Below are 22,639 nucleotides of genomic sequence, written 5' to 3'. Positions count from 1 at the left end.
TCACTTCCACTATACACACCACATTCAGTCCCGCATCATTGTCAGCGGACTAGGTAGGGTGTGGGCGGGCCCGGGAGGAAGGGGGTGGGGGAGGGGGGGCCCAGACCTTGTGCTTTGTCAGGGGCCCCAAAATTTCTGATGGCAGCCCTGAGTACATATGTGCACATTTGATGATAATCAATAACATCGGCAACATCATCAAAATTAGTGGGACGAAAAGTACTCTTTTACAGGTCTGGGACCAGGGTTATCCCAAACCTAAAATGTAGTCAATGTTTCCTAAACATTAAAGGGATGCTATAAGTGCCAGGGATAATATTGACCACCCTTGTGGTGGTCAATAAAGGGTTAAAAACCCTTTATTTACTTACCTGATCCCTGCATCGATGTCCTTTGGCGCTGGGTGATGGCTCCGCCTCCTCCTCTGTCCCGCAACGAGCGGGTGATAAAGCTGCCGTGCATTTTACATAGCCATAGGAAAGCATTGATTTAATGCTTTTCTGGAGGAAAATCTGACGCTGGATGTCTTCATCCAGTGAAGGCTGGAGGCAATGTAATGTTTCTCTGGAACTGCAACGTTTAACATTGGAGCACTAAGTGCAATAGGGACTTGCACCAACACCACTTCAATGAGCTGAAGTGGGCTGGGTGCCTAAATGGTCCTTTTAACACAACTTTTTATTTTTATTTTTTTGATGTGTATAAAATCTTATATTTCATTCAAATACTTTGGAATATTACAGTCCAGTACAACAGATGTGTCAAATTTGATTAATGCTATAGATTAATGCTATCATCAGTTTGTATATTCTGAGGGTTCTGCAATGGTCCTCCTGAAAGAAGACTGGGTATATCACCAATTTATATTCCATGCAATGTAAAATATATACAAGCAGGGCAATACAATACAAGGGCAATTCCCAACATGCTACCTGGAAGACTCATTGCCATATATAATTTGAGCATAGCTGTATCAATGGTAACGGGTACTATATTGCATTTTTGCAAGATGATATCCTCACAAGTTTTATCTAAAGTGAGAATTCATAGTAGCTGAATGCAAAGCATAGCCGACAGTACAGAGAATTTTTACATTTCAGCTATTTTGACTTTACATTTAAAATTCACTTTAAATTCACCTTGAATTCTCACTTAAGTGAATAACTCTGCCTGTGTTTGTCAGAGCAGAATATTTGACTTATCATTCTTTTTTATTCACAGAAACTTAATGAACTGGCCACAAAGCATTCCAGTGTGGTGGTGATAAAACTAGGTAAGTGGAAATATTTTTTGATTACATGATAATATTATTGATACTTACAAACATTCATAATGGCCCCTAAAATACAACCGCAATGCAGCTATCAACAGCGCCTTCCTTATTCACTCACTCCAATGCATACTTGTTAGTTGAATTTGATTCTGTATGAATTTTTTTTTCTTCCCCCTTTTGAAATACAACATAGGAAACAATATGCAAAATGTATTTATCGTGAACAAATGATAATTAAAGGAACACTTCAGTTTGCTTGATATTTGATTGATGCCGGTTGATTGTTGCGCATGCACTGTAGTCTCTAAATGCTTATCTATGAGATTTGTTTATAATTGAGTTTTATGGATTTCAAAGTTAGCAAAGACCATCCGTCGCTGCAGAGTTTAGACCAAGACATTAATATTCATTTTCATTGAAAATAGTGAAAGATTATAGAATTCTCTATAACGAAACAATGAGGATTGATAAGGGGTACTATATGGATAGCTCATCATTGTTCCTATGTTTTCTAAACCATATGGGGCCTCTGGGTTCCTTTGGCACCATCAAACTCTAGTTTCCCATTTCTGGACATTCCCTGTACTCATTGTACAGTTTTGTTTTATTGATTTACAGGCTTTGATTTATTGAGTATTCTGTGACAGGGTTAAATTACAAGAATAAGAGTCGGAACTAGGGGTGGGTCTGCAGCAGTTGTATGAGAAGCTTTGTATTGGATAAAAATATGATTGAATGCTATGATCTCCTTGTGGGAAAGGGAACAGAGAGTCTACTAACTAAAAATAATGTATTTAAATATAGAGACCCTAAATCTAAAACAAAATAACCCACTGTGACAAAGTGCAGTTCGCCACTTGGTCCAGGAGAGGCCTGCTTGCCAGCCTCCTGCCCTGCGACTATGGCCCCTCGGAGATTGTACCTGTTTAAACCAGCATTTGGGCTTATGGACTTTTATTGTATGGTGCTGGCCCTTTAAAAACAGTGTATGAACATATTGAAACTTGTTCGACACTTTTTTTTCCCCCTTTGAATCCCTGGGAAGGTGTGGCTCTTCCCCTCCCCCAGCTCCATTGTTCTCTAGCAGGTCGTTGTTCCAGGGACACTGCCAGACCAGAACTGGTTTGGGCAGGAAAAGCCATGCTTGCAAGTGATAACAGGGACTTCGACCTAACTTTTAAACCCCTGAACCTATTCAAGTGAATTTTTAATATGTTTGTCCCCAAGTTACACTGGTTAAAATAATATAAGTTTTATGTATGTATGATGTAAACTCACAAAGTTATAAAAAGTGTAACTTTTCAGCTTGGAGATAATTGAGTAGATACAGTAAATTACTAAATTATCTCCTAAGCAGAGGGGAGGAATATGATGGGTGTGTTTCTATTGTCCCATTGTGTCTGATTGGCTGCTGTACTTGCATTGTATGTGTTGTAATGTGTTTATTGGTTGTTCTGAAAAACCCTGTGGGTGGTACTATGTGTGGAAAACCTGCATAAAAGAAGGCCCTTTTGGGGCCAAGTAATACAGTTCTTCTTCACCCTCAATCTAGAGTCCTGTCTCTTATTGGGGGAATTGCTATATCACTACAAGGACTCCAGCCGACACCATAACCACCGTAGACTCCTTCCGAGAGCAAGGCAGGAATAAACTCTTAAAAGAACTTAGAAGTGATTATCCAAGGGAGCATGCAGCATGCTCTTAAAAGAGCTCTGCATGCTCCCTTGGATAATCACTTCTAAGCTCTTTTAAGAGCTTGCTCTCGGAAGGAGTCTACGGTGGTTATGGTGTCGGCTGGAGTGCTTGGAGCCCTCAGAAAGCGCTAGGAGCATCCTTCAACAGAGGTACCCAGTCGGGGTGCCAGGTGATCCGTTACACACATATTTAATTGAATGTATTTATTTTTTAGTGTTCCTTTAACCCCTTAAGGACACATGACATGTGTGACATGTCATGATTCCCTTTTATTCCAGAAGTTTGGTCCTTAAGGGGTTAAAGGAAAGAAGAAAAAAAAATCCCACTAATTTTGGTTATTGGTCACAATATGTATTCATCAGCCTGGTTTGAATCATTAAAGGGGAAACTGTAGATCCTTTAAATCCCTCAGGGCAAACTGTAGGGCTTTTAAATCCCTTAGGATGATATGGAACATCCTTTCATTTTGGTGCAATCAGGGTTAAATCCCTTCTTACACCAGGAAGACAATCGATCCGTCATCTTGGGCCAAATGTAGAGAACCCAGATTGATAGATAAGCTAAATGCAGCGCTCAAAGTAAGCGCTACATATAGCTCTTTTAGACATCTCTGTACTAGACATGTGCACTCCTCTTCCAAATTACTTCAAAATGACTGATACTTTTCAGTCATTTAGTTGGAAAATCTATACAAACCTTCCATATACCGAATAACCCACTGATCGAATGTCATTCGGTAATCTCACGTGATGCTGCTGTCAATGGCAGTGCACCAACTATGTCTTTTAAATGTTTTCTAACCAGTCCTATGGCCCTCACCAATCACAGGCCAGTCATCATGCAGTGCTATTAGATATTGATTGTGACAATCCGCTCAAATTCAATAGTGGCCTTATGTTGTATTGGGTATACATATGTTCTAAGTAAAGAACAATATGCAGTATAATATGTATGGGTGCATTTGAAGATAAACCCTTCAAATACAATGGAACAAACACATAGCACAAATTCTAGGTTTTCAGAAAAAATATACACCTTTTACACAATGTACCAGTGGATAAAACACAAGTGGGTATATATATACAAATAAGAATAAATTACCCAAACAATATGTGGGAGTATGAAGATTCCTCTATATCTTCAAGAAAAACACAAAGTATAATAGAATATCTCCCCATATATGCGCGTTTTGAATGTAGACGGGAGGATCAATATGCTCTTCTTTATCCCAGAGATTTAACTTAAAGGGAAAAAAAGATAAAAGAACATAGTGTACCACTTTAAGGATATGATAAACACTTTATTGTCTGCACTTACAACCCCCCCCCCCCGTGCCCAAATCCGCAAAGGGAGTGCTGGCGGGAAACTTGTTGCTGGCCCGGCTCCTAAGTGGCACTGAAGTCAGTCTGATCTGTCACCACCCACTTCCTCACATCTCACACTCCCACATGTAGCATATAGCCAATCATGCATCATCCATCCCACACTCATACATGTGCCCCTGTCCGCTACGCTGCGCACTCTCCCTGGGGCCTTATTAGCCCAGGCAGCCCAGAGTGGATGGGCTACTGCTAAGTGAATTAGCATTAAAACATAAAAAATTTGCTGTTTATGTTAATATGATATGACATTGTAATCATCCTCACTAATTTTTCTTATTTAATTATTTTAGAGGCAACAGATGGTTCAAGTATCAGAGAAGCAGCTAAAGAGGTGGAAAGGCATTTGAATGGAGCTGGGCTAAATGTTTTGATTAACAATGCAGGGATTATGCCACCCAGCACACTGGAATCGGCAAATGCTGAGGACTTCCTGAATGTTTACAACACAAATGTGGTTGGACCATTACAATTGACCCAGGTAAATATAATACATTCACTTATTTTTTTTCTCTCAAAGGTAAGAACCATATAACACATCTGAATAAACAAAATAACACACACTAATGTAACTTGGCAAGTACAGTTTCACTTTACATTTGTAAGCACAGAGCAATGTTACTTTGAGTGATGACTATATCTCTGCACACTATGAACATTACACTCTCTGCTCCCCTGGATGAGGAGACTGAGGTTGCAATACACATCAAGTAGAGCACGGACGACAGTACCACCTTCAGTAGCATATATCTATAGGGGAATACGCTGCTAACATTTATTTATAATATTTCATATTTACTCCTCTTCAGTTCATATGACTGATCTAAAAACTAACCGTGCCTCCTGATCCAGGACTTATTTTCTCTACTGCCCTATCATGTACCAATCTGACAACTTTTTCCTGCCAATATTTTGAACTTTTTTTTCTATAAGATATCCAAGATTTTCAAACTAGGTTAAATGTTGGCTCCATTATTTAGAATCTTTGATTAAGAGACATACACAATTGTTATGACTTTTTGCTTATTTCTTATCCCATTTCTGACCTCTAGAGATTTTAGGTAGAACTTACAACCAGTTTTAAATATTTACAAATTGAATTACTTTGTATTCCTACGAATAGAGAGAACCTGTATTATGAATTTGTAATACCGGTAAGTGTAATTAAGTAAGTGAACTGCTTTTCTATTTTCCAGCTTCTTCTGTTTTGGAGTTATCCTCCACAAACCCTTGCGTGTCCAGAGTTCTTATAAGAACTGTTTGATTTTCTGATTTTATACTTGCCTAAGCATGAATAGTGTACCATTTTTTTTCTCCCCAACCCTCCATCTGCTATAAGCTATAAGCAGTGTTACCAGTATGTAATGGGGAAGTGGGTCACCCCAGTCATTTCTAAAATATTTTAAGGACGTTTCATGTTATTTAAAACGGAATCCTTTACCACTATCACATGTCTTGCCTTTGTCTTTATGCCACGCTGTGCAGAAGAGACTACTTGATTGATATATTTTAATGGACTTCCCTAGCACCTTCCAACTTGTCTGCATACTGGGATGTTCACCCAAAGTATTTATAATGGTAGACTGTCTCCTCATAGAATATACCTTCTTAAACTCCTTTCCTCCTAGCTTAAACTAACTAAGTCTGTTTACTAATCAGTAATCTCATTTTAATGTTATAAATGTGTCTTTGTGATACCATCTGTTTACTTATACTTATTTAAACCTATAACCGCAATATTTGTCTTGGCCTTAGCTTCTATTTTAGATCAGATCCTTATAAACTTACTCACATTCTTTGAGTGTTGTATTAATTATTAATTTCCTTTTTGTTCAACTCTTTTCATATACCCATCATACTGGACTTACCCTGCCTCTAACATTGTAATCCCAAGATAAGTTAGAACATCAGTGAAACACTGTCCTGTGTCGATTAGGGCTAGGTACGTAGTTACACAGGCTGAAAAGAGACTTGTGTCCATCAAGTTCAGCCTTCCTCACATTTGTTTTTTTGCTGTTGATCCAAAAGAAGGAAAAAAAAAAACCAACCCAGTTTGAAGCACTTCCAATTTTGCAACAAACTAGGTGGACCCTTGTCGCACCTTTTGTTGGTTAATATTACCCTCCTTCCTAAGGCGGATAATGACCTCACTTTGTGCTCCAGCTATTGGTCCATATCTAACCTCAATATGGATCTTAAAATGTTTTTGAAGATCCTGGCTCAGACGATTCATCCGGGTTTATCCCCAAACACAAAGTGAGGGACAGGGCCATATGACCTTATCCATACTTCCGGGTCCCAGTTTTGCTTCGGTCTACAGATGCTGAGAAGGAATTTGTCAGGGTAGACAGTCTTCTTACATGCAACATTGCAGTCATATGGCTTTGGCCCCTATTTTCGGTCATGGATTGCGGCTCTGCAGTATTCCCCCTCAGATACCTTCAGATCGACAGGACCCTAACAGACCCATTCAACATTAAGAACTGCACATTCCTACTTGCTCTCACTTTAGAGCCTTTTTTATGCAGGCTTAGTTTGAATGATGTTGTGCTTGACATTCAGATGGTTCTTTTAATTGCAACATAATTCCCTGTGCAGATGACCTTTTTGTCATCACCTATCCTCTCCTTATCTGCATGAAGAAGTTACAGGAATTTGACATGTTATCTAACCTGAATAACAAATTTACAGGATTGAAAATTCTTGATGTTATGGTTCCAAACTCCAACAATCCTTTTTGTTTTTCTCATTGGTGCTACAAATGCTAGAATGCCACAGATATCCAAATTACACTCATCAGACATACCATTAAAACCACCTCTCTAACATTGTGTATGTCCCCCTTGTGCTGCCAAAACAACTCTTATGCTTTTGAGTCATGGACTCCACAAGACCTCTGTGTCTTGTGGTGTCTGGCACCAAGACATTAGCAACAGATCCTTTAAGTCATGCAAGTTTTGAAATTGGGCCTCCATGGATTGTATTTGTTGTTCCAGCACATCCCACAGATGCTTAATCGGATTGAGATCTGGGGAATTTGGAGGCCAAGGCAATACCTTGAACTCTTTGTCATGTTCCTCAAACCATTCCTGAACATTTTTTGCAGGGTGCATTATCCTGCTGAAAGAGGCCACAACCAGGCCTTTTCTTAGGCCATTAGGGTCCCTGTGCAAAAAAATCTCCACTTTTGGTATGTACACACCACTGCATGCTGGGAACAACCCACAACACTTGACATTTTTAAGATTATCTGACCCAGTCATCTAATTATTACTATTTGGTCCTTTTTAAAGTCACTCCTCTTTTCACCTGCACACTTTTTCTGCTTCCAACACATGTAATTCAAGAGCTGGTACATTGCTGTCCAATGTATCCCACTCCCAGATAGGTGCAATTGTAATGATATAATCAATGATATTAACTTTACTTGTCACGGTTTTCATGTTGTAGCTGATCTATGTATATTGGATGTGTTCCCAACACACAGGCAGTATGCTGCACATCTGGTGGGAATGCCCCGGTGTCCCCCCATTTTACAAGTACCTAAATGCCTCAAAATGAAGGGCTCTGAAAATACTACAATGCTAATGCAATGTTCTGCACAGTGAATCTACCTGGTTTTACCATGGTAACGGTGCTTTCTGACCTTGACAGTGGCAATTATTTCTTACATGCAGACATTTTTATGTTCTGGCAGCATTAATCCTGGTTAGGGCCAACGCTAAGTGCTAGGTTGGCACTTTAGAGAGCACTAGCTCGGGGGCACAAAGTTGTCCTGGTAATCGATGTGAGCACAGAGAACCCGTGTCCCGCCAGTCACCATCTGTAGCCAAGTCGAGTGGATAAATTAACCTGCTGTTGTACTCTGGTGCCGGCCAAGTGAGGGCAGTCTGACAGTCGATGAGAGCAGTGAAGAGCGGTCGTTATGAGCTAAAGGCTGCTGGGATACATTACGTCTTATAACGGTGGCCGAGTGTTCTGGAGAGTGCAGCAATACCTGGTGGGATCCTTATTTAACAATGATAAGAAACCGTATTTGTGTGTGTTAGAGTCAGTGTGTTTGTATATACCTAATATATTAGGTAAGATGGACGAAAGGGGGGTTAATAGACACACAGGTGTAGATACATTTTGGGTGCGGCAAACTTTGTCTACATCTGCGTAGACAAAAATCTTTGCACCTGCCCTGATCTTGGTATACAAATATAAAATGTAATGCTCTAATAATGCTTAAAATTGCTACAAGTGTACCCTGTTCAAATCTCTTTTGGTTTTGTGTTTGATATTTTTGGTAATGGGAACATTGGATTTTTTTTACATTTTTATTTTTGAAAGGCTGTTCTGCCTATGTTTCTTGAGTTTCTCTCTCCATGAATTTAATGCAAACACAGAGTTATATACTAAAGTAAGTAATATAAAGTAAATTTCAAATTCTAAAAAAAAAGGCCTCCTCAATGTCAGTGTACCGCGTGGTGTCCGCCATGCTTGAGGAGGCGTTAGGTGTCCTTGCAGCTTCAGTGGCCTCACCTCCTGCTCAGTGGCGAATCCAGAGCCTGATCTCGGGAGGGGCACTTGTAGATTATTTAAAGAAATAATCCAGACACAATAACCACTACAGCTTAGTGTAGTGGTTATGGTGTTAATAGTGCCGGGACCCCCTCCCAGAGTAAGTAGTCAAACCGTTTAAGAACAGTTTGACAACTTACCTGAGGTCTGCTGGGAAATGGGGCTGTAGTAGGGTATAGGAGCAGTGGTGCAATGTGTAAGGGGTGCAGTGTGTGTGTGTGAGGGGGACAGTGTGTGAGCTGTGTGTGTGTGTGAAGGTTGTAGTGTGCGAGTGAGGGCAGCAGTGTATGTCAGGGATGCAATGTATGTGTGTGTAACAGTTACTGTGTGTGTGTGTATTGCAGTGTGGGCAATGTGTGTGTTTGGGGAGCAGTGTGTGTATGGGGGTAGTGTGTGTGTGTGTGTGTGTGTGTGTATGGGGGTTGTGTGTGTATGGGGGTAGTGTGTGTATGTGTGTGTGTGTGTATGTATGGGGAGCAGTGTGTGTGTGTGTATGTATGGGGAGCAGTGTGTGTGTGTGTATGTATGGGGAGCAGTGTGTGTGTGTGTGTGTGTGTATGGGGAGCAGTGTGTGTGTGTGTATGGGGAGCAGTGTGTGTGTGTGTGTGTGTATGGGGAGCAGTGTGTGTATGGGGAGCAGTGTGTGTATGGGGGGGCAGTGTATGTGTATGGGGTAGCTGTGTATGGGGGGCAGTGTGTGTGTATGGGGGCAGTGTGTGTGTGTGTGTGTGTGTGTGTGTAGAGTGTGTGATCAGGGTAGGGGGGCTTTTGTTTTAATAAAATATATATAATTTACCTCCCTAATTGCTTGTTCCATTCCCTTGAACGCACGAACACTCTGCTGTATTTCCTGGGTGGCCGTTATTTCGGCAGCCGAACACGTGGCGGCGGCCATCCGCTACACACACACACGTGCGCACTTACGCTGACAACAGGCTTGCACGCACACACTGACAGGCTCACACACACACATACACACTCTGAGAGGCTTACACACACACACTGACAGGTCCACACACACACACACACACACACTGACATGCACACTCTGGCAGACACACACACACACACATATTTTTGTTTTACTTGAAACCCACTCAGCCTCCCTACCTTTGGGAGAGCTAAGAATGGTCTCTACCTGGGGTCCAGTGGGGCTGCACTCTTCCTGTGTGCGAGGGAGCAGTACTCTGCCTGCACCTGCTCTCTGCTCCCTCGCGTTTTGTAATGGGGCCAGAATGACGTCATACCCCGGCTCCCGACATCATTACACAGCGCGAGGGAGCAGAGAGAAGCTGAAGGCAGAGTACTGCTCCCTCGCGCGCCGGCCGCAATGCTCCCGTGGACGGCCGCCTCCTCCATGCTCCTCAGGGCGGGCGGCCATCTCATCCATGCTCCTCAGGGCGGCTGCCCGCCTCCATGCTCCTCAGGCACATATATCTGGCACATATGAGCTGGCACATCCCAGGCACCAGGGCGAATTTTTTTTGTCGCCATGGCGCCTGGGATTTGTCGAGCCCTGTCTTAGACCAATATAACTATCTAACTAAATGCAAAATTACACTTCATGCCCAAATTGTGGTAACCAAATTATTTGAACTCTATCTATCTTATAGGCTTTCCAGCCACTATTGAAAAAGGCTGCAGAAGCAAATAAAGAGAAAGCCATGAGCTGGAACAAAGCTGCAGTAATAAATGTTTCCACTCTTCTTGGATCCATTGAGAAAACTCCAGAGTCATTTTTATATTTTCCAATGCTTTCATACCGCTGCAGCAAGGTAAGTTTTTTTTTTTTTTGTTTCTTTTTGTTTAAATACAAATAAAATATACACTGTTCTCCATTTCTTAAATTTTACTGATACATTTATAACAGTCATAGATGAAAGAAAGCAGGAAATTCTTAAATTTGGACTAGAGTTACATCAATGGATTCCATATGCAGCATACTTTTGTTTCTGCACATGGAATATGCTAATCATTAAACTGACAATTAAGAGCTATTACAAGCTCTGTATGGTATGTATCAGTGTTATAATCCCTGATTGAACATATATTATGTAAGTTGACTTTTCTATCATGTTCTCCTTATGGTATATATTTTAATAGCACTACAACTCTTTGTTGGAATAACAAAAATACTTTTCTAGCATTACTAAAGTTTTAAACAAATATAAAAAAACCCTACTGAAAAAGTAGAAGTTACTTAACAATAGTATATTTCACCTTTAGAGGCCTCCAAAAGTGAAGTATGTTAGCGTTGTAAATGCTGTGTCCCCTTGTATTTTCTCTTTATACTGCCTCTCTTGGCAAACTTATTGCCCTCATTTGGATTCCAATACCACATGTACACTGACACCCAGTTATATCTCTCCTCCCCGGACCTCTCCTCTGCCATCCTGCAACGTAACACTGCTTGCCTTTCCTGCATCTCTGACTGTTTGTCCTCCCGCTTTCTAAAACTAAATCTCTCTAAAACTGAGCTCCTTGTCTTTCCTCCTCTTAATACTGATCCTCCTCTTTCGCTCTCCCTTGAAGTCAGTGGTATCTACATCAGTTCATCCTTGCAAGGGCGGTTGTAGAATATTGCATATTCTAGATGTTCCTATTAAAATACACATTAAGGTGTGGCTGTCTAATGGGTTAAAAAGAACAGATGGTGTTTGCTATTCTGTACCATGGATTCTGTAATGCTGTATTTGGGGATGGTCTTGTATGGGGAATTTCCTTATATGGCAGAGTCTAAATTATACGTTATGATGTATTTTGTGCTATAAAGGGCAGAGGACAAAGGACCACGTTCTCTCTTCACTCTCTTCCTTCCACACTCTGCTTTCCTGATGTCCTGAGTAGTGATGTCGCGAACACGAAATTTTCGGTACGGGAACTTACGCAAACGTTCGCGACCCGGCGAACCGCCATTGACCTCAATGGGCAGGTGAATTTTAAAACCCACAGGGACTCTTTCTGGCCACAAAAGTGATGGAAAAGTTGTTTTAAGGGGACTAACACCTGGACTGTGGCATGCCGGAGGGGGATCCATGGCAAAACTCCCATGGAAAATTACACAGTTGATGCAGAGTCTGGTTTTTCAATCCATAAAGGGCAGAAATCACCTAACATTCCTAAATCACAATGGATATGGATTGACACCTGACATATGGATTGACACCTGTCCTCAGAGACCCTGATACACACTGACACAGAGCAGAATAGAGACTGTTCCCCCTACATAGGGTCACTTGGCAGATATGGATTGACACCTGTTCTCAGAGACCCAATTGTGTAATAATGGTAATACTATTACCTATTATATAATATTGGCAGGGGCAAGGAAATTCCCTCTAAATAGATAAGTATAGGCAGAGTATGGAGATCGGAGTGATAAAGTGTCAATAAGGTGATATAAAGTTAAATGTATCACAGACACAGAGCCACCCTTTCTCTTAGCTAGTTTCCAGAAATGCTGGATAGGTAGAAGGACTATAAAGACCCAGAGAGGTCTAAGAAGAATCCTCTAAACTAGCCCTAATCTCCTTAAACACCTTCAAGGGTGTTCTAAGCTAAAGCTCAATATAAACGTTTAGATGACTGCCTGATTTCCCATCACAGATGCTGGCTAGGAATAACAGTGTGCAAGACAAAGAGTGGGTCTAAGTGCCCATAGTGCAGTAAAGTGTCCCTAGTGAAGTGAAAAAGAGAATAACGAGCTGGCGCCCTATCAGGGGACGTGTATATGGCATCGATTTTAGGAACCAGGAGATGGGAAAAAGATGCTTGGTCGGTCCTCCTACTTCAAATTTGGGGCATCTAATATTCCACCAGATATGAGTGGTGTATTAAGTAGTAATATTCCTATCAGTTTAATCCCTGTTATGTGCCTTTTTTTTTGGTTTGGTTTTTGAAGCCACAGTGCAGCACCAGAAGGCTGAAAAATTAGGTATTGTTGCAGCCGCTGCTGTAGCAGCGGCCATAAAAATTGATGTTTGTTTCCCAGGCAGAAAGTGCCCTAAAACATTGCGGCTTGAACCCTAGTTGGTGGCGGATAAGTCACGCAAGTCAACCGGCATTCAGAGCTAAAATACAGCAGCGTGTGGACCATTTTTAGCCCAAGGCAGCTCATCTCATCAGGCCTTTTTTAGTCGAATGTATTGCCCACTGTTAGTCCCTTCGGGATCCATCCCTCATTCATCTTAATAAAGGTGAGGTAATCTAGACTTTTTTGACCTAGGCGACTTCTCTTCTCAGTGACAATACCTCCTGCTGCACTGAAGGTCCTTTCTGACAGGACACTTGAAGCGGGGCATGCCAGAAGTTCTATCGCAAATTGGGATAGCTCAGGCCACAGGTCAAGCCTGCACACCCAGTAGTCAAGGGGTTCATCGCTCCTCAGAGTGTCGATATCTGCAGTTAAGGCGAGGTAGTCTGCTACCTGTCGGTCGAGTCACTCTCTGAGGGTGGATCCCGAAGGGCTGTGGCGATGCATAGGACATAAAAAGGTCCGCATGTCCTCCATCAACAACACATCTTTAAAGCGTCCTGTCCTTGCTGGTGTGGTCGTGGGAGGAGGAGGATGACTTTCACCTCTTCCCCTGTTAGATTCCCGTTGTGCTGTGACATCACCCTTATACGCTGTCTAAAGCATACTTTTTAATTTATTTTGCAAATTCTGCATCCTTTCCGACTTGTTGTTATTCGGTAACATTTCCACCACTTTCTGCTTATACCGGGGGTCTAGTAGCATGGACACCCAGTACAGGTTGTTCTCCTTCAGCCTTTTTATACAAGGGGTCCCTCAACAGGCACGACAGCATGAAAGACCCCATTTGCACAAGGTTGGATGCCGAGCTACTCATTTCCCGTTCCTCCTCCCCAGTGATCTCAATGAAGGTATGTTCTTCCCCACAGCCACGTACAATACCACGGGTACCAGATAGGTGACAATGAGCACCCTGGGATGCCTGCTGTGGTTGGTCTTCCTCCTCCTCCTCAAAGCCACATTTCTCCTCTGACTCCTCTTCCTCACAATCCTCTTCCAGCGTTGCCGCAGGTCCAGCAAGTGATGCTGATAAGGCTGTTTCTGGTGGTGATGGTGACCACAACTCTTCCTCTTCCTCTTCACGCTCATCTACGGCCTGATCCAGCACTCTTCGCAGGGCACGCTCGAGGAAGAAAACAAATGGTATGATGTCGCTGATGGTGCCTTCGGTGCGACTGACTAGGTTTGTCACCTCCTCAAAAGGACGCATGAGCCTACAGGCATTGCGCATGAGCGTCCAGTAATGTGGCAAAAAAATTCCCAGCTCCCCAGAGGCTGTCCTAGCACCCCGGTCATACAAATATTCATTAACAGCTTTTTCTTGTTGGAGCAGGCGGTCGAACATTAGCAGTGTTGAATTCCAACGTGTCGGGCTGTCGCAAATCAAGTGCCTAACTGGCATGTTGTTTCGCTGCTGGATATCTGCAAAGTGCGCCATGGCCGTGTAGGAATGCCTGAAATGGCCACACACCTTCCTGGCCTGCTGCAGGACGTCCTGTGAGCCTGTGTACTTATGCACAAAGCGTTGTACAATCAGATTACACACATGTGCCATGCACGGCACGTGTCAACTTGCCCAACTTCAATGCCGCCAACAAATTTGTTCCGTTGTCACAAACTACTTTGCTGATGTCCAGTTGCTGCGGAGTCAGCCACTTTTCCTCCTGTGCGTTCAGGGCGGACAGGAGTGCTTGTCCGGTGTGACTCTGCTTTTCAAGCAAGTCAAACCCAAGACGGCGTGACACTGCCGTATCTGGGATGTGGAATAGTACCTGGGGAGCTGGGGGGGTGCCGTTGATGTGGAGCAAGACACAGCAGCAGAAGAGGACTCAGCCGAGGAGGTTATGGAAGAGGATGGAGTAGGAGGAGTAGAGGAGGTGGCAGCAGGCCTGCCTGCAAGTTGTGGCAGTGTCACCAACTCCTCTGCAGGGCCACGCATTCCATGCTTGACAGCCGTCAGCAGGTTTACCCAATGCGCAGTGTAGGTGATATACCTGCCCTGACCATGCTTTGCAGACCAGGTATCAGTGGTCAGATGGACCCTCTCCCCAACACTGTGTGCCAGACATGCCATTAATTCCTTTTGCACAATCGAGTTCAGGTTGGGGATTGCCTTTTGTGCACAGAAATTTCGTCCTGGTACCTTCCACTGCGGTATCCCAATAGCCACAAATGATTTTAACGCCTCAAACTCCACCAGCTTGTATGGTAAAAGCTGGCGTGCTAATAGTTAAGTGTTCTTGCATAGCAAGACCACTTAATGTTATCTCACATATATATTATTAAGTGTTCTTGCATAGCAAGACCACTTAATATTATCTCACATATATATTCTTAAGTGTTCTTGCAATGCAAGACCACTTACTGTTATCTCACATATATATTATTATTATTATTATAGCCAAATTTGCCACCCTAACTCCTCCCACAGTTTTTACACTACATAGACATAAATATACCAAAACGTGCAGATCGTTCCCGATCGGATTGCTATTACTTTGTGGAACGTTTCGCCGAATGGTTCTCGGAATATCGTCGTTCTTGTGGCGAAATTTGTCCCATAGGAATGAATGGCAAAGCTAGAATGGCAAAAGCTGAAAAATCAGGACATGATTTCTAAACTGCCACCACTCCCTCATTTTCAGGCCCACCTACACAAATCTTATATCAAAACGTTCAGCTATCCCTGCTGCCACTAAAAATGTCCACAGCTAAGCCATAGTCCTTATAGTTTTCACAATATGACCATTTGTTTGCAACTCACGCAGTCCATTGACATTCATTGAAACTCCACTCTGCAAAGCTCACATTTGAAGGGCACTTTCTAAACTGCGACTGTGCCTTCATTGTTAATATCTCAGAGACATACTATACATCAAAATGTAGGCCTGGGTCTTGTGATTTTTACAGTATAAAGCTCTTCACTGTAGGTTTTTAAGATACGACCGTTTGAAGGTGGCAACCGCAAAAATACTCTGACCTGTGCAAGGCTGCAGCAGCAAGTGATGTCATAGACAAAGCCTTTTACACCTGCTAATGTTTTTATAACTGTATGGTTTAATGTAACTGTGCAACAACATTGCAATTAAATGTGCTATGTAAATGATAACAGTTACTCCGCCCACTCCAGTTGTAGACTAATGGTGGAGGCAAGAACACTTCACACAATTTCCCCAGAAATTGTACCTTTTCTAGTTATTATTATTATAGCCAAATTTGCCACCCTAACAACTCCCACAGTTTTTACACTACATAGACAGAAATATACCGAAACGTGCGGATTGTTCCCGATCGGATTGCTATTACTTTGTGGAACGTTTCGCCGAATGGTTCTCGGAATATCGTCGTTCTTGTGGCGAAATTTGTCCCATAGGAATGAATTTCAAAGCTAGAGTGGGAGCTGGCAAAAGCTGATTTTTTTTTTTTTTTTGTTTTTAAATGCAATCTTAAGCTATTGTGACACCATATATGAGTGGTGGCACTGGGCAAGTGTGCACAGTATCCACTGTGAGCCTGACACAGAAGCTGACAGGCGGGCAACTGCCATTACATTACACAGCAAAAAAAAAAAAGCAGCCTGATGTTCTAGCCCTAAAAAGGGCTTTGTGGGGTGCTGTTCTTACAGCAGAGATCAGATGAGTCCTTCAGGACTGTAGTGGACACTGAATACCCTAGCCTAGCTATCAATTTCCCTATCAAATGAGCAGCAACTTTCCCTCCTCTATCTAAGAATGCAGCTTCAGAATGAATCTAAAATGGATGCTGTACAGGAGGTGGGAGGGTCTGCTGCTAATTTGCTGGAATATGTCTGCTGACCGTGAGGCACAGGATGAAAGTTTGCTCAATGATGACGAATAGGGGGCGGATCGAACCGCGCATGTGTTCGCCCACCGTAGCGAACGCGAACACTCTATGTTCGCCAGGAACTATTCGCCGGCGAACAGTTCGGTACATCACTAGTCCTGAGTTGCTGATACAAAGACCACTACTTAAGAGCTAACAATCTCTGTAACGTCATTAAGAAATACCATCTGTTAAGTATATTATTGTTTGCTATTGAAGTAGAATAAATGCGTATTTTTTTATAAAGAACGTCAGATTGTGTATTAGTAATTTTCATTAATATAGACAAAACATTAATGTCGTGTGCCTTTGACCCAAGAAGAAATATCTATATATAAAAGAATTATTCAACTAAGTAAACACACAGCCAGATATAACAGCTGTATTGGACTCTGGCCTCACCTTTGAGCCTCACATCCAGTATGTTACAAAATCCTGTAGATTCCATTTAAAAACATAGCTCGCATCCACCCTTTTCTTAAGCAAGATGCTACTAAAGAGCTTGTCCATGCTCTAGTAATTTCCCGCATGGATTATTGTTACCCTCTCCTAATTGGTCTTCCCAAAAACCATATTGCCCCGCTACAGTCTGTAATGAATTCTGCTGCCAGACTGCTTTTCCTCTCTAGTCAGTCCTCTCACAGCTCACCCTTCTGTCAGTCTTTACATTGGCTTCCTGTATCCTATAGGAGTCAATTCAAACTGCTAACCCATACCTCCAAAGCATTGACCAATTCTAGCCCCTCTTATATCTCCAGATCCATAGGTATGTCCCTTCTCAGTCTCTCCGCTCTGCCCGTGACCACCTCCTGTCCGCTGCTTGCACCCGTACGGCCAACTCACGCTTGCAGGACTTTTCACGGGTGGCTCCCTTTCTATGGAATAGTCTATCTACTGCCATCAGATGCTCCCCTAGTCTTCAATCGTTTAAGAAGTGCCTTAAAACCCATCTCTTTAGGAAAGCTTATGGCCTCCCAGAGTAACCTCTACCTCTGTCTCTTGCTCTCTCCTAAAGGGCAGCACTCTACTCTCTCCTCCAGCTCTGCTTCACTCCAACCTATTTTGATGTCTCTCTCCTGTCTGATTGTGTTTTATACCCCACCTTCTATAGACTGTAAGCTCATTTGAGCAGGTTCCTCTTCAATCTATCGTTCCTGTAAGTTTTCTTGTAATTGTCCTATTTATAGCTAAATCCTCCCTCTTATAATATTGTAAAGCGCTACGGAATCTGTTGGCACTATATAAATTGCAATAATAACTTGCCTTCTATTGTTGCTCATGTTGCTTGTTCCCCGCAAAAATGTATGTAACTAAATGTCTTATCTAGAAAATAGTTTTTCTTTTTGTTGTTTTTTTTAACACTACTGTTGAATCTAAATACCCTATACAACCATGCCCACCTGGAATATTCAATCCACCTACTAAGTAAAAAATGCATCCTCCATTTTCTCCACTTTTAGGACATCTAGTAATGACTTGCAAAGTTTCCAGGTTGTGTTGGCTGCTTTTCCTTAGACTCCCAGCATTTTTCCACCCCACCTAGGGCAGACTGTTTCTTTTTATGTGCCATCTTGGTATAAGGGATGCAATAAATACTTAATGATTCAGCTTTCTAGAGGCCCCAGAATAGAAATGCTGTAAACTGTATGTTACTAGTAACTCTGAAATAAATAGAATGTCCATTGTCACTTTGTACCCTCTTCACTTAATTAATGTTAATTCCCTTCTAAGTCATGTCACCTACACCTTCACTTCCATGCATGTTGCCTTCAACACTGACACATTCCCTCCAGCCAAGTCACTTACCTCATCTTTTGGGTAATTTGCCAAATAAACTAATGTATTTTGCCCCTGTATTTCATCTTAATGTTGCCAATGTATTCTCTATACAATATACCCTAGTGTGTCTTTCCTAATTTCAAATCTATGGATGCATCACCCATTCCTCTTCACTCATCCTGTTCAAAAGAAGGGTATTATGGCAGTAGAAGTAGTGCAGAGACAGCCTACACAATTAATGAGGAGAATGGCAGAGAACCATTGCTTATTCATAGTTTTCCTTTCAGATTAGAGGCAGTGCTTATACCACAGGGATATCCAATCTGGAGGGAAAAAACAGGCAGGCAAATCTCCAAACATTTTAATCCCTCCCCTAATTACCTCCTTTCCCATAAGTAGCAGCTCCTCCTGATCATCCCCAGTTCTTTGCCTGCCTTCGGCAGGGGAGGTTAGACAGGAAGGTTCTCCAGGAAGTAGGTGAGAAGGGCTGAGGCTCTGGAGGCTCTGCTTCCTTGATGTCCGGTAAGTAGCGTGCAACACGCCGGCCGGCGTGGTCACTCGAAATTTATGTTTCCGTCTTTTGCCGTGCCAGGTGCCGGTATGACGAAGGACGCAGGCGTGCGTCGGCTGGGAGGTCCTGTCGGTGGAACGCACACACAGGTTGCGTTGCGTTCCACCAGGGAGTCGCATAGCGCTATGCACATGCGCAATGCGAACCTGGATTCAGGCGCCAAATTCGAACTGGACGTTTCCGTTTGGTTACAGGACTTATATGAGCATGTACCAGCAGCAACCTCTGTTTGCCAGGAGCTCTCAGATCGGTTGTGAAGTGTGTTTCTCACCTGCCCTCCAACACACTCTCAGGCCATTTAAGGTAAGACTGTTAAGTTTTCATTTTAAATGGTTCTTAGCCTGAATCCGTAAGGAGAAAATTTTGATTATTTTCCCCTTTCTTGTTTTCTTGTTTTCCAGTATGTCTAATCCGGAAAGTATGGATAAAGTTGCTGAGAAGGGGAAATGTGCATCTAAAACCAAGCATTTAATGTGTTCTGTGTGTGGCCAACCTATGCCTGATGGTTGTAAAAAGAAACTTTGCTCAGTGTGTTCAAAAGAAGCTTCAGAGGAAGCAAAGAGAACAGAAATGTCCACTTTTCTCAGCTGGTTGCAGCAAAGTATGCAGCAAACATTTGTGGATGTGCAGTCAGCTGCTTTACAGTCAGTCCAGGCTTCTGTTGCCCAGGATTCTCAGATGGTAAAGCATGCTAAGAAAAGACTGAGATCTTGGGAAACATCTGATACTAGTTCGGGAACTAGTGGTTCTGAGTATGAAGATAATTCAGGCAGTGATTCCTCAGATGAGGAATTTGCTTTCCCAGATGAAGCCATTGGGAAATTGATTAAAGAAGTGCAGTGCATCTTTGATTTTGGGGTAACGGGGAAAAAGTCCAAAGTGTTTCCTTTTCACCCACAGACTAAGGAATTGATTTTGAAAGAATGGAAGTTCCCTAGTCACAAGCCGTTTATGTCTAAGCATTTTAAAACTCTTTTTTCCATAGAATCAGAGTAAGACTGCAAGCTGGATACGGTCCCTGTAGTGGACGTCCCTATTGCTCAAATAGGTAAAAAGACTACTTTACCAATTGGAGATTCAAGCGGGCTCAAGGATGTCATGGATAAACGCATGGACTCCTCTTTAAAGAAGTTGTTCATCTCTTCTGCAGCCCAAGCTAAAGCCTTGATTACGGGGTCATCCGTTGCCAAGGCCCAGAAACTTTGGTTGGAAGAACTAGAAAAAGTATATACGGGAGAAGCTAAGGAAGACCCGTTAAAGCTATTAAAAAATATCAAGATGGCGTCTGATTTTTTTAGTGGATGCTTCTTCAGAAAGCCTGAAATTGTCGGCCAAGAATATTGGTATCTCAACAGTCGCCAGGAGAGCGCTTTGGCTTAGAAATTGGTCTGCAGATGCGGCATCTAAAAATTCTCTGTGTGAACTACCTTTTGAACCAGGAAGACTTTTCGGTTCTAAGCTGGATGAGCTGTTGAAACAGATGAAGGAAGGAAGGAAAGCTTTACCAGTATCATATAGGAAGCAGTCTAGAAGCCGTCACGCAGAGACTCGTCCTTCATTCAGAAGTTCCTTTCGTAGAAACTATTTCAGGGGTCAACAGCAAAGAGCCTTTGATTATAGGAAGAAGGAAAGGTTTACTGCCAAGAGAAATAAAAAATTATGACGCCAGGCCGGTGGGTGGAAGGTTGAGTCACTTCCTAGAGCACTGGAAAGAGACAACGTCAGATCGCTGGGTCCTTACAGTGATAGAGCACGGATACGCTCTAGAATTATCACAAGCCCCTATAAACATGTTTCTATGTTCCAGGGTTCAGTCTCTAGATATGGAACTCTCTCTGATGCGAGAAGTGTCAACTCTGTTACTAAAAAGAGTGGTGGAAGAAGTTCCTATGAAGGAAAGACATCAAGGCACCTATTCAAGACTTTTCTTGGTGCCAAAACCAGATGGTTCGTTCAGACCTATTCTAGATCTAAAAGCCGTAAACAAGCGGATTATAAAAAAGAAATTCCTCATGGAATCAGTAAAATCAGCGGCTCTGCTTATTCACCCAAAGAGTTGGTTTGCGTCCCTGGATTTGAAAGATGCCTATCTTCATGTACCCATAGCGGAATCCAGCAAAAGTTTTCTACGGTTTGCGGTGTGCTGCCAATCGGTAACCAAACATTACCAATTCAGAGCACTGCCTTTCGGCCTATCATCAGCGCCCAGAGTTTTCACAAAGCTTCTAGTAGTCGTTTCAGCCTTTCTAAGAGGTTTGGGCATCGCTGTCATTCCATATTTGGACGACTGGCTGTTGATTGCAGAGTCCCAGGTTCAACTACAGTTAGATCTGAGGACAGCCATCAAATCGCTGGAAAAGCATGGCTGGCTAATAAATTTCAACAAATCGGAACTAGTGCCAGTTCAAAGGATCCAGTTCTTGGGTCTAATTTTGGATTCTATCGCAATGAAGTTATTTCTGCCGGAAGAAAAGAAACTAAAGATCAAGCGGTTAATCCGGAATCTCAGAGTAAAAAGAGTGTTTTCAATCAGAGAAGCCATGTGCTTGCTGGGTCTGTTTACAGCCGCAATTCCGGCCGTCGGTTGGGCAAAAGCCAGAATGAGACCTCTACAAAGAAACATTCTGCTAGTCTGGAATCGACAGGAACTCGGCCTGGATGGGCTGATGAGGTTCAACAATCTAACTTTAAAAAGTCTGCAGTGGTGGACATCTTCTCGTTTCCTCCACGAGGGTCTGTCATTCCGGATGAAGTCCTTCACTATCATAACAACAGATGCTTCTGCGCTGGGCTGGGGGGCCCATCTGGGAGACATAAAGAAGCAGGGGTCCTGGCAAGTGAAGGATATGAGAAGTTCCTTGAACTTCAGGGAATTAAAGGCCGTATGGATGGCACTCTTGGCGTTTCAGTTTCTCATCATAAAGCGACATATTCAAATTCGTTCAGACAATCGTACGACAGTGGCATATTTGAACAAACAGGGAGGTACGAGATCAACAAGATTAGAAAGCCTGTGTTCAATGATCATGCTGTGGGCGGAAGTGCACCTTATGTCCATCTCTGCAGTTCACATTTTAGGAAAATTCAATGTGGTGGCAGATGCCCTGAGCAGGCATCATTTGAAACAAGCAGATTGGTCCCTGTCATGCAGAACTTTCAATTTCATCACAGACCGCTTCGGTGTTCCAGAGATAGACCTGATGGCATCCAGAATGAACAGGAAGACAAGACGGTTTGCGTCCCTAAATCCAGCGGACAGGCCGGATTTCATAGATGCCCTGTCAGTTCCATGGAAGTTCAACCTGGCTTATATCTTTCCGCCAGTAGTGCTTATTCCCAGAATACGTCAAAAAGTAAGGCTGGAAAATGTAAGAATTATCCTAATCCTTCCATGGTGGCCGAGGAGAAGTTGGTTCTCAGTTCTCCTGAACTTTCCGGGGGCCACCTTTTGGAAGTTGCCGCTTTCAGGAGAAATTCTAGAGGACGCCATGGTGCCTCTT

The 22,639-nt window shown here is 42.7% G+C and overlaps 1 protein-coding gene across 1 annotated transcript in view; it reads left to right on the top strand.

Moving 5' to 3' along the window:
• Positions 1 to 22,639, top strand: part of LOC134578686 (C-signal-like) — a 62,840-nt gene that overhangs the window by 20,548 nt on the left and 19,653 nt on the right. The window contains exons 2-4 of the mRNA XM_063437674.1: positions 1,222 to 1,273; positions 4,641 to 4,828; positions 10,527 to 10,688. Of these exons, the coding sequence (XP_063293744.1) occupies positions 1,222 to 1,273; positions 4,641 to 4,828; positions 10,527 to 10,688 (402 nt within the window). The remainder of the gene's footprint in view (positions 1 to 1,221; positions 1,274 to 4,640; positions 4,829 to 10,526; positions 10,689 to 22,639) is intronic.

This window comes from Pelobates fuscus, chromosome 12 (genome assembly GCF_036172605.1).
Source record: "Pelobates fuscus isolate aPelFus1 chromosome 12, aPelFus1.pri, whole genome shotgun sequence".
Lineage (NCBI taxonomy): Eukaryota > Metazoa > Chordata > Amphibia > Anura > Pelobatidae > Pelobates > Pelobates fuscus.
The sequence above is the reverse complement of the archived record's forward strand: the minus strand, read 5'-3'. Positions and strand labels throughout refer to the sequence as shown.